Source organism: Aulonocara stuartgranti, assembly GCF_965226115.1.
Source record: "Aulonocara stuartgranti genome assembly, chromosome: 18".
NCBI lineage: Eukaryota > Metazoa > Chordata > Actinopteri > Cichliformes > Cichlidae > Aulonocara > Aulonocara stuartgranti.
Genome location: NC_138954.1, coordinates 19,376,876 through 19,391,881, shown reverse-complemented (window position 1 = coordinate 19,391,881; position 15,006 = coordinate 19,376,876). Strand labels below are relative to the sequence as shown.

At 40.4% G+C, this 15,006-nt stretch overlaps 1 protein-coding gene across 1 annotated transcript; it reads right to left on the bottom strand.

Annotated features, from left to right (window-relative positions):
* Positions 1–5,630: 5,630 nt before the first annotated feature.
* On the bottom strand, positions 5,631–14,854 carry aire (autoimmune regulator). Its single transcript, XM_082512442.1, has 14 exons — positions 14,410–14,854; positions 12,116–12,303; positions 11,774–11,948; positions 10,174–10,314; positions 9,956–10,021; positions 9,737–9,880; positions 9,480–9,595; positions 9,258–9,379; positions 9,111–9,180; positions 7,536–7,670; positions 7,290–7,411; positions 6,636–6,714; positions 6,421–6,519; positions 5,631–5,921 (listed from the first exon to the last, which is right to left on the bottom strand). Exons 2-14 carry the CDS (start codon positions 12,260–12,262, stop codon positions 5,838–5,840), a joined length of 1,500 nt encoding a protein of 499 aa, XP_082368568.1. The 5' UTR covers positions 12,263–12,303; positions 14,410–14,854; the 3' UTR covers positions 5,631–5,837.
* Positions 14,855–15,006: the final 152 nt, after the last annotated feature.

Sequence of the window (15,006 nt, the reverse complement as noted above, 5' to 3'; positions counted from 1 at the left end):
AAGTTGCTTGAAGACGTTTCACCTCTCATCCGAGAAGCTTCTTCAGTTCTAAGGTCAAATGGTGGAGAGTCCCAGATATAAACCTAGTGGGAGTGACCCCCCACAGAGGGACAAAAGGACCCCCTGATGATCCTCTAATCGCCTGAGCCAAGGTGGGAAACTGGGCGTGGGTCCCAATCAGCCAGAGTTTCGGGTGTGTTCATTGTGAAACCTGGCCTCACCTTATCATGCGAATTCCTGAGGTCAGATGGCCCAGGATGTGAGTGGGCGTTAAGGCGTCTGGGAAGGGAACTCAAAACTGGATTATAGATGGCAGAGAGTTGGTGTCGTAAACCCCCGCCTCTGTTCAAAGATGGTCGCTCACAGTGGACATAGATGGCTTCTTTCACTCCTCTTTCAAACCATCTGTCCTCTCTGTCCAAAATGTGAACATTGGCATCCTCGAAAGAGTGTCCTTTATCCTTAAGATGCAGATGGACTGCGGAGTCTTGTCCTGTGGAGGTGGCTCTTCTGTGTTGTGCCATGCGCTTGTGAAGTGGCTGTCAGCCACTTCACAAGCGCATGGCACAACAAACAGCACAACAAACAGATGGTTTGAAAGAGGAGTGAAAGAAGCCATCTATGTCCACTGTGACATTTTGGCAAACTGAGGTAGATTTATGTTGCATGAAAAATACTCACATACTTTGCTGTGTTGTAATGGATTTAAAGTAAACATCAGTGTGTGTGACTGTTACGCAATGGCTGTCTAGTATAAGACAGCATAAACAGGCGAACTCATGAAACATCTGCTTACACCTTGTTAAATTCAGATGTATAAATCTGTAAAGAAGAGCAGCTGATCACAACTGATACATTAAGAGCTCTCAATAGAAATCATTGTTAGTTCTTTTCCTCAGGCTGAGCCATTAAAACTGGTTTTAGAGTTCCCCCACCCACCGAATCCCACTGTAACCCCTGACTGTACACATTTTCCTGTTTAGTGGCAAAGAAAATAGAGCTTCGTTTTTTTTTAATTGTCCTACTTCTTCTCTGCTCTGCTGTTCTACTAAATGATTCAACCTGAGTAATTATTTTTTATTATTCCCATCTACTGATACTATTTTATTATTACATTAATACATTAATATATCACAAGGCTCAGTTAGCTTTGCACAACAATAGCTAGTAGACATGTCCTCCAAAAAGCTGCTTTTAACTTTCTTTGAGTACATTTCAGAGACTGTACTTTTTCACTTTTACTTGAGTACTTTTCAACACTAGTATCTTTACTCTTACTTAAGTACAGAATGGCTAAAAAATAAGAGTTTGAGGCAACAGTTTATGTTCTTAAAACTGACAATGAAAGATCAAAAAACATTGCCTGATATGATGAGTGTTAAAACTTTTGTTCTTACATTCAAATTCAGGTGGTAGGGTTTTGGCCAAGCTTGAATACGTCCTGCTTTGCATCAACAATTTAGCCTGCTGGTGGGGTAATGTGTGGCACACATATTGTGCCCCATTACCACTACCTGAGTATTGTTCTCCTCCCTTTATGACCACAGTGTGGCTACCTTCTGACAGCTGCTTCCAGCAGGAAAGTTCACCATGTCTCAAGGCTCAAACTGGTTTCTTGAACATGACAATGATTTCATTGTACTCAAATGGCCTCCACAGTCACCAGATCTCAATCCAATACAGCACCTTTGGGATGTGGTGTAACAGGAGATTCTTATCATTGATGTGCAGCTGGAAAAACTGTGTGATGTTATAATGTAAATATGGACCAAAATCTCTGAGGAATGTTTCTTTGTTGAATCTGTGCATGTAGACTGAAGACAGTTCTGAAAGAGACAGGGGGCTCAACTTGGTACTAGCAAGTTTTACCTAATGAAGTGGTCAGTGAGGCAGAAAATCAGTAATCAGAGGGCAGAGCTTACAGTCCTAGCAGTCCATACAAATGAAAGACAATGAGCGTTTGAGATTGTAAATAAAAATGCCTGTGGGGAAGTTAACACCTATCAGAAGATAAACTATGGGTGTTTAGGTCTATATAAACAACTATGACCCACATTCACGTGGGTCATCGTTATACAATCTTAGTTTAGTCATTTAAAAGGTTGCTCATTACTCAGTGTGTTAAAATGGTTTCTTTTATTCGCAGTGGTGCTGCTGTTACTCAGGGTTTTAAAGAAGTAGCACATTCTGCTCCGAAGTTTCATGCCAAACCTGAGCAGGGCCCCTTGCAATTTCCTGCCCATAACAATAGTGCGAACAAAGAGCGAAGGGTCATGACTGGAAGTCGCAGAGGCTTCAGCTCTTTAGACCTGGACTGCCATGGCCCAGCAGGGACACACGCTGGAAAGCTGCCCACAACTTTAACTTGTCCAAAGAGAGAGGATGCCCAAAGCGTGGGAATTTCACTTATCATATTTTTCCAAAGAATTCCTGGCCTGTGATGAACGTAGTTGTAACAGGATGCGTGTGTTTAGACAATTTAACCTTTTGACTTCACACTGACTGACACAGAAAAGTGGGTGTAGACACGATTCTTGCGCCTATTTGTTTTTGTAATCATTGCTCAACCACTTTCAAAAACGTAAAACTCTCATCTGAGAAACATCCAGTCTCGCCAAATAAACGCTAAAACATTCCCATACAAGTGTGATGAAACAGTGACACAATTACAGCGGCTTAGAATAAAGAAACATCTTTAATATTTGTTTAGCTTGCTACCAATAGCGAAACAATGGTCCAGTGTTTGAGGTTTTTGAGAAGCAGACATAATAAGGCCATGACCTAAGCCTTAAACAACACATTACTAATACTCCAGATAACGTCTGTGACCTCTCCTCCTCATTAGACGTCATATAGGAATGCCGTGAAGCAAGAAAAACGGTATGTAAAACTTGAGAAGAGATATGATGCAACACAGGAGATGAGACACAATCAGACCATTATAACACAACACTACTCAGTAGATAACAGACACACCAAACATCTGTGTGATTTTACACAAAAATATGACTTCTTAGCAGATTTCTTAAATTACATGGAAAATTTACATGTAATCCTGTTATTTAAATTTTGGGCATGAATATTTCTTGAGTTCGGTGGCCTGAGGTATTTTCAGTGTCTGAAACAGCAGAAAATGTTTCACAAACTCACCATGCACCTTTCGTAATGCTGATTTTACAAGTCACCAACAGTTACAGCTGTGACATAAATAGAATCAACAATAGAGTATCTCCATCTGAAATCTATTTTTGCTGTAATGTTATCACTTGTATGGGGAAATGGTGCCTTAGCCTAAGATCAAATCTCGGCAGTCCCCACTTCGCTACAAGCTCAAACATTGTTTTGTGGGAGAAAATAGCCTACTTCCTGCTATCATGCTGCGGTGAGAATTATGTTCCCGTACAAAGCCTCAAAAACAGGTGGGATCCACCTAGTGGCGAGAAGGTGTTTTTTTCCCCCCCTGGACTGAAAAACTCTTTGAATGTTTTATCAGTTTCTTCCATGTGGTCTTTTATGTGGCTTGCACCCACCCCCAGGAGGATGGTGTGTTAGTAAACCTCAAGTAAAAACATTACTTACACTGTAAAAATTAAGATGGAAAACCTGCAGCAGTGCCAGAATTTGACATTCCCAGGCATAAAATGTTTCTCGCAAACTTTTTCTCTTCTCCATGTCAGATATTGACTTGCCTACAAAGGCACAGAGGCCTCAAGTATGCAAGATGTTTCATGAACTATTTGGAAAGCAGGCTGATAAATAAACAGAGCTGTACATTCACAGATCCAACCACACACACACACACACACTGAAAAGAACATGTTTCTCATCCTCTGTTTTGGGTCTGTAGGAGCTCTGAGCCATGGCAACCGAATACCGAGGGGAGAAAAATTTGCCTGGCTGAGCTCCATCCTTCTGGCAGTCATGCTAAAACTCATGAATAGCATGACAAAAACAACATTCCTCACTGAAGTGATATAGTCCTGAAGGAATTCCTGTTAAATCGAGGCATTTCTCGGCATGCATACCTCATTGTATTGAAACCATGTGGCGTAACGTGTGAATGTAAATTCAACTGCAGATCCAAAGCAGTGAGAGAAAATGACTTTGGGCACATGCAGACATTTACATTGTCTGTTTTTCTTTGTGTTTCACCACTGTGCATGTGTGCATGTGGGTATTAATTTACTATAACACACTTTCTTCTTGTATAAGCACATCTGTCTGTGATTTGCAGGGAAAAATAAGGTGCGGAGACTTGAAATTAGCATACTATTGTCTAGTTTCCCTGTGTGTATAAACACATTAAAGTACAGCACCTGCGGTTCTTTAGAGCCAAAATGCACACACTTGTGTGTATGCAGATACGTATGTGCGTATGACGAGTCTGACAAACAGTTGTTAGGGTCAATCTGTATGAGCAGAGATATCAGTGGCCCATTGCCATGTCTCCCACGCAAGTGCTGAGTCGTGAGGTTAGTATTCAGGGAAAATAAGACAGAACTAAAAGATTAAAGAGTAGGCAAAGCATTACAGAAAGGCTGGTATTGGTATTTAACTATGTAACTACATTTATTTTATCAGTTAAGACCAAGAGTAGCTAATGCAAGAGCAGCATTACAAGCTAATTTTGCAGCTGTAACTTGTCACAGGTCCAATGTTAAATCAGGAGTTTCAGGCCAGTGGTTTTATTGCACAGTGCATATTTTCCATCAATAATCACAATAAAGCAGTATGTCATCAGAGAAGTGCACTGAAATCCATGGAAACTTGGAGGCAAATGGGTGCATACACACAGCACTGAGGTCAGTGAGCTTGGCTTGGGTTATATACACTCAATGACCACTTTATTAAGTGCATTTGATTAGGCAGTATTTGGCTGGACCCGTTTTTTTTTTTTCCTCAGAACTGTTTTAATTCTCAATGGCACAGATTTAGCAAGCTGCTGGAAACATTCCTCTGAGATTCTGGTCCATACAGACTTGATAGTATCACATAGTTGGTGCAGATTCGTGGGCTAAACATCCATGATGTCTCAAAGAGGCTCTATTGAATTGAGATCTGGTGCCTGTGGAAGCCATTTGAGTACACTGAGAGCATTGTCATGTTCAAGAAACCAGTTTGAGGTGAATTGAGCTTTGTGACAGGTGTTATCTTCCTGGAAGCAGTCATAGAAGATGGGTATGCTGCAACTAAGCCAACAGCAATACTCAGGTAGGCTGTGATGTTTAAACAAGGTTCAACTGTCCATAAGGGACCCAGTGTGTGCAAACGATGTCCCCCAAACCATTTCACCACCACCACCAGCAGCCTGAACTGTTACATGGCAGGCATACAAGGCAAGAGGGATGCATGCTTTATTGTGGTTTACCCCAAATTGTGACTTTATCATCTAAATGTTGCAGCAGAATTCGAGACTCATACGATGAGGCAATGTTATTCCAATCTTTTGTTCAATTTTGGTGAACCTGTGAATATTGTAGTCTCAGTTTTCTGTTCACAGCTGACAGAAGTGGCACCTGGTTTGGTCTGCTGCTGTAGACCATCTGCTTCAAGGTTCACCGTGTTGTACATTCAGATCTTCTACATACATGATTAGGGTTCAACTATCCATTTCTATACATTTCATATTATGATTTATTCTCACATAACCTTTCATATTTTTTTGGGTGGAAAACATGACTCGTGTATGAAACATTCAATCAAAAGTCACCGAATTGTTTTAACAAGCAGTGAGAAAGAAGCAAATAATCAGCACCCATATTTAGTGAGCTCATTTTAATCAGCTACACACTGATTTCATCATTGCTGATTTACAGTGTTGCATTCCTGGTTCTCTGTCACTGGTAGCATCCCTGAGAGCCTGGAAGAGGACGAGACATGTTATGGAAAGCCCACTGTAAGATGCCATCAATGGAGCTCTGCTGCAGTGAAGAGAAGAAAACACAATAGGATTAACTGCTGAACACCTATTTGTCTATTTGTCATAGATTTAGTAACATATTAGGTAAATATAAATCCTTTAATCAATCAATCTGCCATCTATAATGCAAACCTTCTTAGAGTTCACTGTAACTCAAAAATTTAGCTTCTGAATTGTAAATTATTTAAATAGTCAGCAGGTAGGGGCTAAAAACAGAGGCACCCAAATCAAGACTGTGAGCCCAGTGAAGCCAAGAAGAACTCACACATCTGTACACATCTGTGAAACTTCTGTGCACATATTTCAGGCCCAAAATCACAGCTAACAACATCAGGACAAGCTGCTCCAAATCGCCTAATGTTTTGTCCTCGGTGCTTTTTGTTTACCCCGACAGCTCACTGACTGTCTCTGTGATAAGGAAACAGTCATCTTGTGTCTGACGTGAACTGTTGCACCCTGCCTGCATCTGTGATATCGACATGTAACTGATCTCCACTCACGTCTCCCAGGATGGAGTCCAGTTCATCTTTATGGTGGATGGGCTCAGAGAGGGAGGCGCTTTGATCATGACTAAGTGTGTTTTGAGCCAGAGGTGCAAGCTGAAGACAAACACACACAGACACACACACAGGAGAGATTACATAGAGTATTCGGTGGTATTAAGATAATAAAGGTTGTAAATTCTTTTTCAAGGTGTGTACATGTGGAGACACACCTGCCCGCCTCTGGATTCAGCCTCTCTCTCAGCAGAGCTGCCCCACAGTCTGGAGCAGGACAGGCAGATGGACCTCCCTCTTAGAAACACACAAATGCTTTGAGTGAACATTTCCGTGGTGTATAAGGTTTCTCTCAATCAATATGTCATTTCTGACACAGGAAGCTGTTCAAACCCTTCCAGCTGGGAAAATAAACTGTTTACATGAAACTTGGGGCCCTAATTAATTAAAAAAAGGGAAGCTTTTTCTTCTTATCGCTTGGTTTTAGTTAATACTGTGTTTTTAATCAACATAAAAAGGAGCCACGAGAGCTTATCACATGGATTCGGCTTTAATTTGTTGTATCTGTGTTATCGTTGTGTAAAATCATTGTGAACCTCGCTCACATTGCTCACTACTCAGCTGCAAGGGCTCCACTTACAATCCATTAGCCACCATTATCCCAAGAGAGATTATTGAAAGCGCACACCCTTAATGCACACTGGTGGTCAATACCAACATACAGGAAGTTCTCAGAGAGCCCCGAATGTTTTTTTTCTTCTAATGTAGATGATGCTGAGATTAGGATTTCAGGAGCTCAGGGGAAACGCTCTCTGTCATCTCCTAAAAATCTTTCTTCTACAGTCAGAAGAAGAAATTAGTGGTTTTCTTACTTGGAAAAGTGGCAGTTTACATGGAAATGCTTCAGACACTGAAAGCAGTGGGTCAAATCTCCTCCTCCGAGGTGGCAAATACCGCACACCTCCCTCACGCCAACCAGCTCTCCACCCGAGCACTGGAGACAAATTTATACATGCATCAAGTGTGACTATTTTTACATGTTGCAGAGGCGGAAAAAGGATGAGGCTGATGGAAGCTGAACTGATTAAAAAAAATGGCTGAATGATGTAGAAGGTCACCTGGTTTCTGACACCTGACGCACTCGTCGTCGCCGCAACGCTTGTGAGGGAGGATGACAGCGATGAGTAGAATGAGACATCGGTGATGGAGTTACTGCAGTTTGTGTTTGTTTGCTGAGGATGAGCTGAGAGAGCCTGAATGCAAATATTTAGACTATGATCAGTTCTAGAAAAAGCATCAGTGTTTACCAAAGCCCTTAAAACTTTTTTTTGTAAACAAGTCTTCAAGTTTTACTGTGACTTATTATCCTGAACTACGTAAATACAAATTACTAAAGTTGGAAATTCCAGACAGGGTGTGAGAGCCATGAGTTTTCTTTTACACATGAAACGTACTGAAAATATAAGTTGCTATGAGCAGAAAGATTCTCACATTTAAAAATGACCACACAGTACTAGTCAGTACTAGGGGTGACTCAGAGGCTTGGGCCGCTGCTCACTTCTTTATGTTTTTCTCGCAAGACTCCCAGACTTTCTAGGAATTTTTGGTGGCCTTGAGCAATAGCTCTCCAGGCTTTCCAAAGGCCTTTTAAAGTTTTCTTCAGCTGCTTTTTGTTTACTCATTTTCAGTCTAGTCACATAATTTGTTCATTTCTTTTGCTGAATCTATGAAAAATGCTGAAGATAGCACATTTTTGCACCAACAAGATGATTCCCCAAAAGCTAATAGCCAAAAACCAGGCATATCTCAGCATGGTGCGCAGTGTGTCCTTAAAAAGCAATCGACAAGTGGAGGACAAAAGAAAAAATGTCAGGCCCAAAAAACTATCTGCAGCAGATGCAAATGGTCTCAGTGGCTGTCAAGAAGCAGTTCTTAAGGAAGGGAAAAAGAGAGGTATGCTAAATAAAAAAATTTTAAATGACAGAAAGCCAAAGACCACGGGTGTCCTGGAGTGATCCAAATCTAAAACGTCTGGTTCACATCATGTACAGAGGAGGTCAGGATAGAGGTACAACAATGTGTCTATAGCCATCTGTAAAACACAGTGGAAGCTCTGTCATGGTTTGGTGCTGCATTTCAGCTAGTGGTGTTGGGAATCTTGTCAAAAATGTTGAAATCTTGAATGCAGAAAGGTAGCAACAGATTTTGATCCAATATGCAGTGCCATCTGGAAAGTGTCTGATCGAGAAAAGGATAATATTTCATCATCACAATGATCCCAAACACATTGCCAATGCAGTGAATGCACACCTGGATTGAAAAAACACACAATGCAACATTATCAGTCATGGATTAGCCAGACCAGAGCCCAGAGCAGCTAAAATCAGAAGAAAAAAAACCTTCAAGAAGAACTTTTGGAGAACTATTCCTGAAGACTACTTAAAGAAAATACCAGACGGCTGGCTAAGAGAGTTCAGACTGTGTTGAAGAATAAAGGTCATACCAAATATTGACTGCATTACTGCATTTCTATGTATGTTTGCTCATGTTTTAACAAATTGCTGAAACCATTCCCCATTTTCCTAGCAAAATATAAAGAAATGAGGGTCGTTGAAGACTTTTTCACAGTACTGTAGGTTATTCAGTGGATTCAGTATGTGCACATTTCCTGCTTCCTTCCTTCAGGAACTTACTTGTAAGGGTAGCTGTGCTTTCTCTTTTTTCACCCTGTGTCCACGGCACCACTCACACTGCCAAGAGCCACTGCAGATAATGTAACGTTATAACCTCTTTCTCAAAGCAAAAAAAACATCTCGGCACACCAGCACATTATTCTTCACCTTGGTATGGACGAGAGTGGAGGGTCAAGGCAGGCCAGATGAAAAGCTCGAGGGCAACCGTCACAGCAGATCAGCTCCCCTCCATCCTTACACACTGTACACTCATCATCATTGTAATGAATCTAAACACAGGCCGATAAATGTAACATAGATAAGCAGGCACCCACATTCATATAAAGCACAAGCAACTTTATTTAAGAGTGAGGGGATTACAGCGTCTACCATGCGTGTGGCTGTCTCCACCTGGTGGTGAAATGTGCTCTTAGCAGACTTGGACTTTGATGCATTTGTCTCCTCTGACGGACCCCCACCAGCTTTAATGGGCTCTCTGGTGGCCCCTGTTAAATGACAGTGGGTTTTAAAGGGGAAAATCTTGCATAAAGGTTAAAGCTTAGTTAGGTCTGTGTTTTCACATTCATAGTTTGATGTTGCTTCAGTTTTCTGAAAAAAGAAGTTCACATATTCATTATATGACTTACCTTCCAAACAATATGCCTGCATAACATGCACCTTTTCTTGGTTATCATGGTTGACTGGGGGATCCGTGGAGGGAACCGAGAAGGACGAGGATGAAGAGGGCAGGTGGACTCCTCTCTGGATTGTGGAAGACAGTACTTGCACACCTGAAGCAGAAAATAGGTTTGGTTATGTATTCGTGGCATAAAAGTATTTAATATATTTATTTTTATGATAATTACTGTTTTCAGATGGCAGCTTGGAGCCAGGAGCTTCACTCTTCACTCTGTAGAGCTTCACTTTACTTCCTTAAACAGAGTAGATAAGACCTTATAATGAAGACAGCAAAGTCATGTGCGTTTTAGAGTATTCCAGGTTAATTCTTTGTGAAGCCTATGTATCTTTTGATTGCCAAAATAAGCCTATTATGATACAAAGCAAGTGCAGTATGGGAGATGACCTCCTCCATCGGTTGTCTTGGCATGATACTGTGACCGCTGGGAGCTCAGTTCTCGATCCGCATGGCTCCTCTTCTTACTGTGAGGAGGTTTGTGACCTCCAGATGGTCTGTTTTCATGTTTGGAACCTGCAGTCTCCCTTCCTGTCAAACAAAATCAGCAACAATGTAAACCATTAGAGTCTAAATGTGACAGAAAATTGTCCCGAGAGACTGTTTTCAGCTCTGGTGCAACAGATGCAACTGAGGTTTTATTGCTTTTGTAAATTAATAAGAAAAAATAGAAAAAAATCTGAGGAATGTCAGTTTGTGCTGAATGTTATTTGACACTGGTACAGTAGAGTATTCTTCTGAGGATCCTCAGACGCTCATCATGGGCAGGAACGTCATAGAATTTTGGTCTTTTCATGATTTCTTTGAACTGTTCTTTTAACTGTACATCATCTTTATTGACTCTAAATAAACAGATAAAAAATCTAAACAAGAATAGTGAGCACTAGAAACTATTTATTTATATTTCTCTAATTCACATGGGTTCAAAAGTATACATACAGACCAAAATACATACATATACTCACCTATTAACTGGTTGACTACCGCCACTAGTTCTCTTTAAAAAGGATTTGTTTGACAGCACTCATTGTGTTGGCAATAAGACTGGAAAGTCCAAGGAACTCTAATAAGGAGACTATTAGATTTACACAAGTTGTCTTTTGCAGCCATTTTTAAACAGCTGCAGATTCCAAGATAAATTCAGACAATTGTACATAGGGACAAGTTATTCAGGTGACCACTTTACTAAGGTCTGGCAAAAGACAAGACAAAGATTGAGCTACTTGGCCATAGTGACAAGAGGTATGTTTGGAGGAGTAAAGGTGAGGCTTTCAAACCTAAGAACACTGTACTAACTATCAAGCGTGGTGGTGGCATCATGTTCTGGGGCTGTTTTGCTGCCAGTGGTAATGACAGATTTCAAGAGTGGATGGAATAATGAAGAGGAGGACTACATCCAAATTCTTTGACTTCACCTCAAATTGGGAATTAGATGGTTGAAACTTGGACGTAATTTAATTTTCCAAACACACACACAAAATGGTTTTAGCATAGATAAAAACAAGCCAACATTAAGATACTGACCTTCCAAAATTCCCAATAAATTTGTGGGCTAAGCTTAAAAGCCGGGTTCATGCCAGGAAACCAGCCAATTTTAATAAAATCTTCCAAATTTGCCAAGAGCACCATTCAAACATCCCATCAGAATTATGCCAGATGGCTTCCAAAAGCATCTGGTCGAGGTGCATCTTGCTGAGGGGCACTTAACCAAATATTAATGGGGGTGTACGGATATATTTGAGCCTGTGTGAATCTAACATAAAGTAAAACTTGTGCACTCAATTCTTGTCATTTTGAAGTCACAATAGATGTATGATGTACAATCATTCCACCGTGGGAGAACAATAGTTTATTCCTTAATAGGAATCATGAACTTATCGTGTCAATCACCATGACAAAATGATTATGACATTCATGCCTATAACAAGTGTATAGATGTAGATTTATTTGTGTGTGACAAATGTTTTGTCGTAAACTGTGTGTCACATACGGGAATCCAGGTTAGTGAGCAGGGTCTGCAGCCTGGGGTAGCTGTCCAGATTATAGTCTTTGGATAAGTTGTTCAAGAAGGCCTGGACAGTGGATCTGCTCTGCTCCAACACCCAGGACAGGAGGGAGTACATGGCCTTGTGGATGCCTTCTCTAGCCTCTTTCTCCAGAGTCTCCTATAGACACATTAAGTTTATGAGTTTGAAGACTGAAAGTTCAGCACTGATATCCTTTAATGGAAGCAGCCCGATACTTGCTTAAAGTAGCATAAAAAAATTATTTCAAATCAAAATTAAGGTTTACACAATTAATATGGATATCCAATCTCTGTTCAGTTTCTTACCTTCAGCAGCTGCTCTGTGATGATGTTTTTGTCCGCCAAACCATAGACCAGGGGGAAAGGGTCATCCACAGCCATAGCGATGTCAGTTCGCAGCTCCCTCAGCAGCGAGCGGAGGTTTGTGTCCCTAAACGCCTCGACTCTTGACATGATCTTCTTTTGTGTGCAAGTGAGAAATGACTTGACACGGTCTGAGACCACAGATGAAGAATTTCAGATGTGGGGGGTGTGTCCCTCACAGGGAAGGTGCACTGCTTCATGCTGACTGCATACATGCATAAGCCATATCTTAAAAACTCCTGTATTTTTTTTCATCCTGTGTTTGTGCTTTTAATAACGCATCTATGACTCTATGAAAAAAAATGAAGCTACCAGCCTTTCATTTCTGAGACTTCCCTCCAGGGAGGCCAGCCCTGGACCTTTTGTCTCTTTTGAGTTCATTTGTCCACTAACAGCACTAACGGCCTTCATCCAGGGGAATACCTGTCCTCTTACATCAGGAGAGCAGAGTGAAGTGACCTGATGTGTGACAGTTTTCTTCTTAAAAGGTTCTTTCCACCTCAACTTCCCCTCACCTGTCAGGTTTTCACACACTGACTCACCACAGGGAACTCCGCATTAGTGTGATAATTATGACTTCGCCACAGACAGGAGAACATTAACACTGTAAACAGTTTAATGACTGACAGACTGATTGCATGACTGGTAGCCTACTATGCTTTATGCAGTTGTTATTCTGTTAGTTTGTTCCTCCAATTCTCATTATTCTACTAAAAAGGCCTAAACAAAGAGGAACCGGTCTCTCCTCCAAATACACAAGAGAATGGTAAAATAAAACTCATCTAAGGTTAAGGCTTCGGGCTTGTCATTTACTAGAGAGCATTTGCCTGCAGTTTCCACTAATTCAATTTCATGTCATGTAAATATCCATTAGGTCTAAATGCTAGAGTATCCAATTACTTTAACTCATAAATAAGGTTAGGAAACAACTGGGTAGCTTGAGAAATATGCTCACTAAGTCCCTTAGTTCACTGCAAAGCCAAAGCCAGAAGATGGCCAACTAAGTTAAGCATTAAAAAAAGCTACTGCTTTAGTAGCCAAAAAAATCATCTGTGGTTTGTGTGCCAAACCATATGAGATGGAAACGGTCATCCAAAAATGTGACAAGGTCAGTATAAAATCTCCCGCAGCGAAGAATTCAAGTCTTAGATTCTTTGAAAGTTTGTTTGTAAATGAGATACAGAGACCTGAGGCCTGTATTATGAAGCAGGGTTTAATCTTATCTGGGTGACTTCAGGATTAACCCTGAGTTTACAGTACTGTGAAGGTGGATCATTTCTTACCAGGATATATGGTAACGGGTAAGGTGACTTATAATTAATATGATATGCTACCTGTAGTTTCAGGTTAGAGATCAACTAGTACCTAATAGCTGCTTTTAAACATTGATTTAATGTAATACTTTTTATAATCCATCAGGTTCTCCCATGTCTTAATGATAGAGCTGCTAATATTGATGAATCTGTTAACTTACACAATCTGCATTTTCACCGGCTCTCATTCCTGGAAAAACTTTATTAATATTGCTGCTGTTTTCCAGTCTTACAGACTAAAGCACTTAATCCACATACTGTTAATATGATATTACTCTTGGGTTTTTTTACTCTCATACACTGCTGTGTTGCTTTCAGACTTCATATTTTCTCATCTGTTTCATCTTCCTTTGAAAAACCATCTTCATTGATTGCCAATGTTAGGCTAAGTGATTCCAGATAAGGGAGAGACACCCTGAGTATGGTGAGCTAATGCGTAATACAGGCATCTGAAAGGGTCTGAGATTATACTGGTCCAGTCTCTTATTCTCAGAGACTACTTTTGTTCATTTTCATTTCATAGTTGTGAGGAAGTTATGAATGTTTTCATGTTTTAGGAATAGTCCATAGTTTGTCTCTTTTCCAACCAGTTAGCTAATTAAGCTAAACTGTAGCTAAAATGTCAATTGAGGTTTCCTATGAGGTAAAGCAAATATAATTTCAATTTATGTCACCAGGCAATGTCACAAAAGGGTACTCATAAAAAACAACAAACTGGTGAGGCTACACTATTTAGTGTTTTTTACTTGATTGTTAATGTTAAGAGTTAGATAACAGCTAAATTGGCTAGCTACCAGTTAACAACTGATATCTGCATAAGACACATGAAGTGCTCATTAGATTTTCATATTTAGTCATTAAAAACACAAAAACCTGGTACACAACATAACTAAACACTAAATATTGTAAGTAAATGCTGCATACCTAAGGTCCAATTGTGTTCATAGCTTAAACTTAGATGCTATCAGTGTCTTAGCGCAGCGGTCCCCAACCCCCGGGCCTCGGACCGGTCCGTGAGTCGTTTGGTACCGGGCCACGAGAGTTGAGGCTCAGGTGTGAAATGTATGGTTTTCAGGGTTTTTATCGGTTTTCAGCGTTATTTTGTTATCATTTTTATCGTTAACTTGGTTTTCCTGGGTCTTTTCACGTGTGTTATGAATAAATCTTCTTTTTTTTGGTACCGGTACTAGTTTTATTTTGTTGTATTTATCCGCGACACCTTAAAGGCCGGTCCGTGAAAATATTGTCGGGCATAAACGGGTCCGTGGCGCAAAAAAGGTTGGGGACCGCTGTCTTAGCGTATCTTAAGTGTTACTAACCCATTTGTTCCCAAGAAAAATATTTGCTGTGTAAATGAAGCTGTGTATTTTATTTAATTACTAATTATTAATTACTTTAAATATATTCTGTCGTTTTCTATTTAATGTAACTAGTGTAGTGGTTTAAACCTGCTTGTGCAAACTCCCAACAACTTGCCATATCTCACATTTTCTCAGAAAAAAACAGAAAGTAAATAAAATA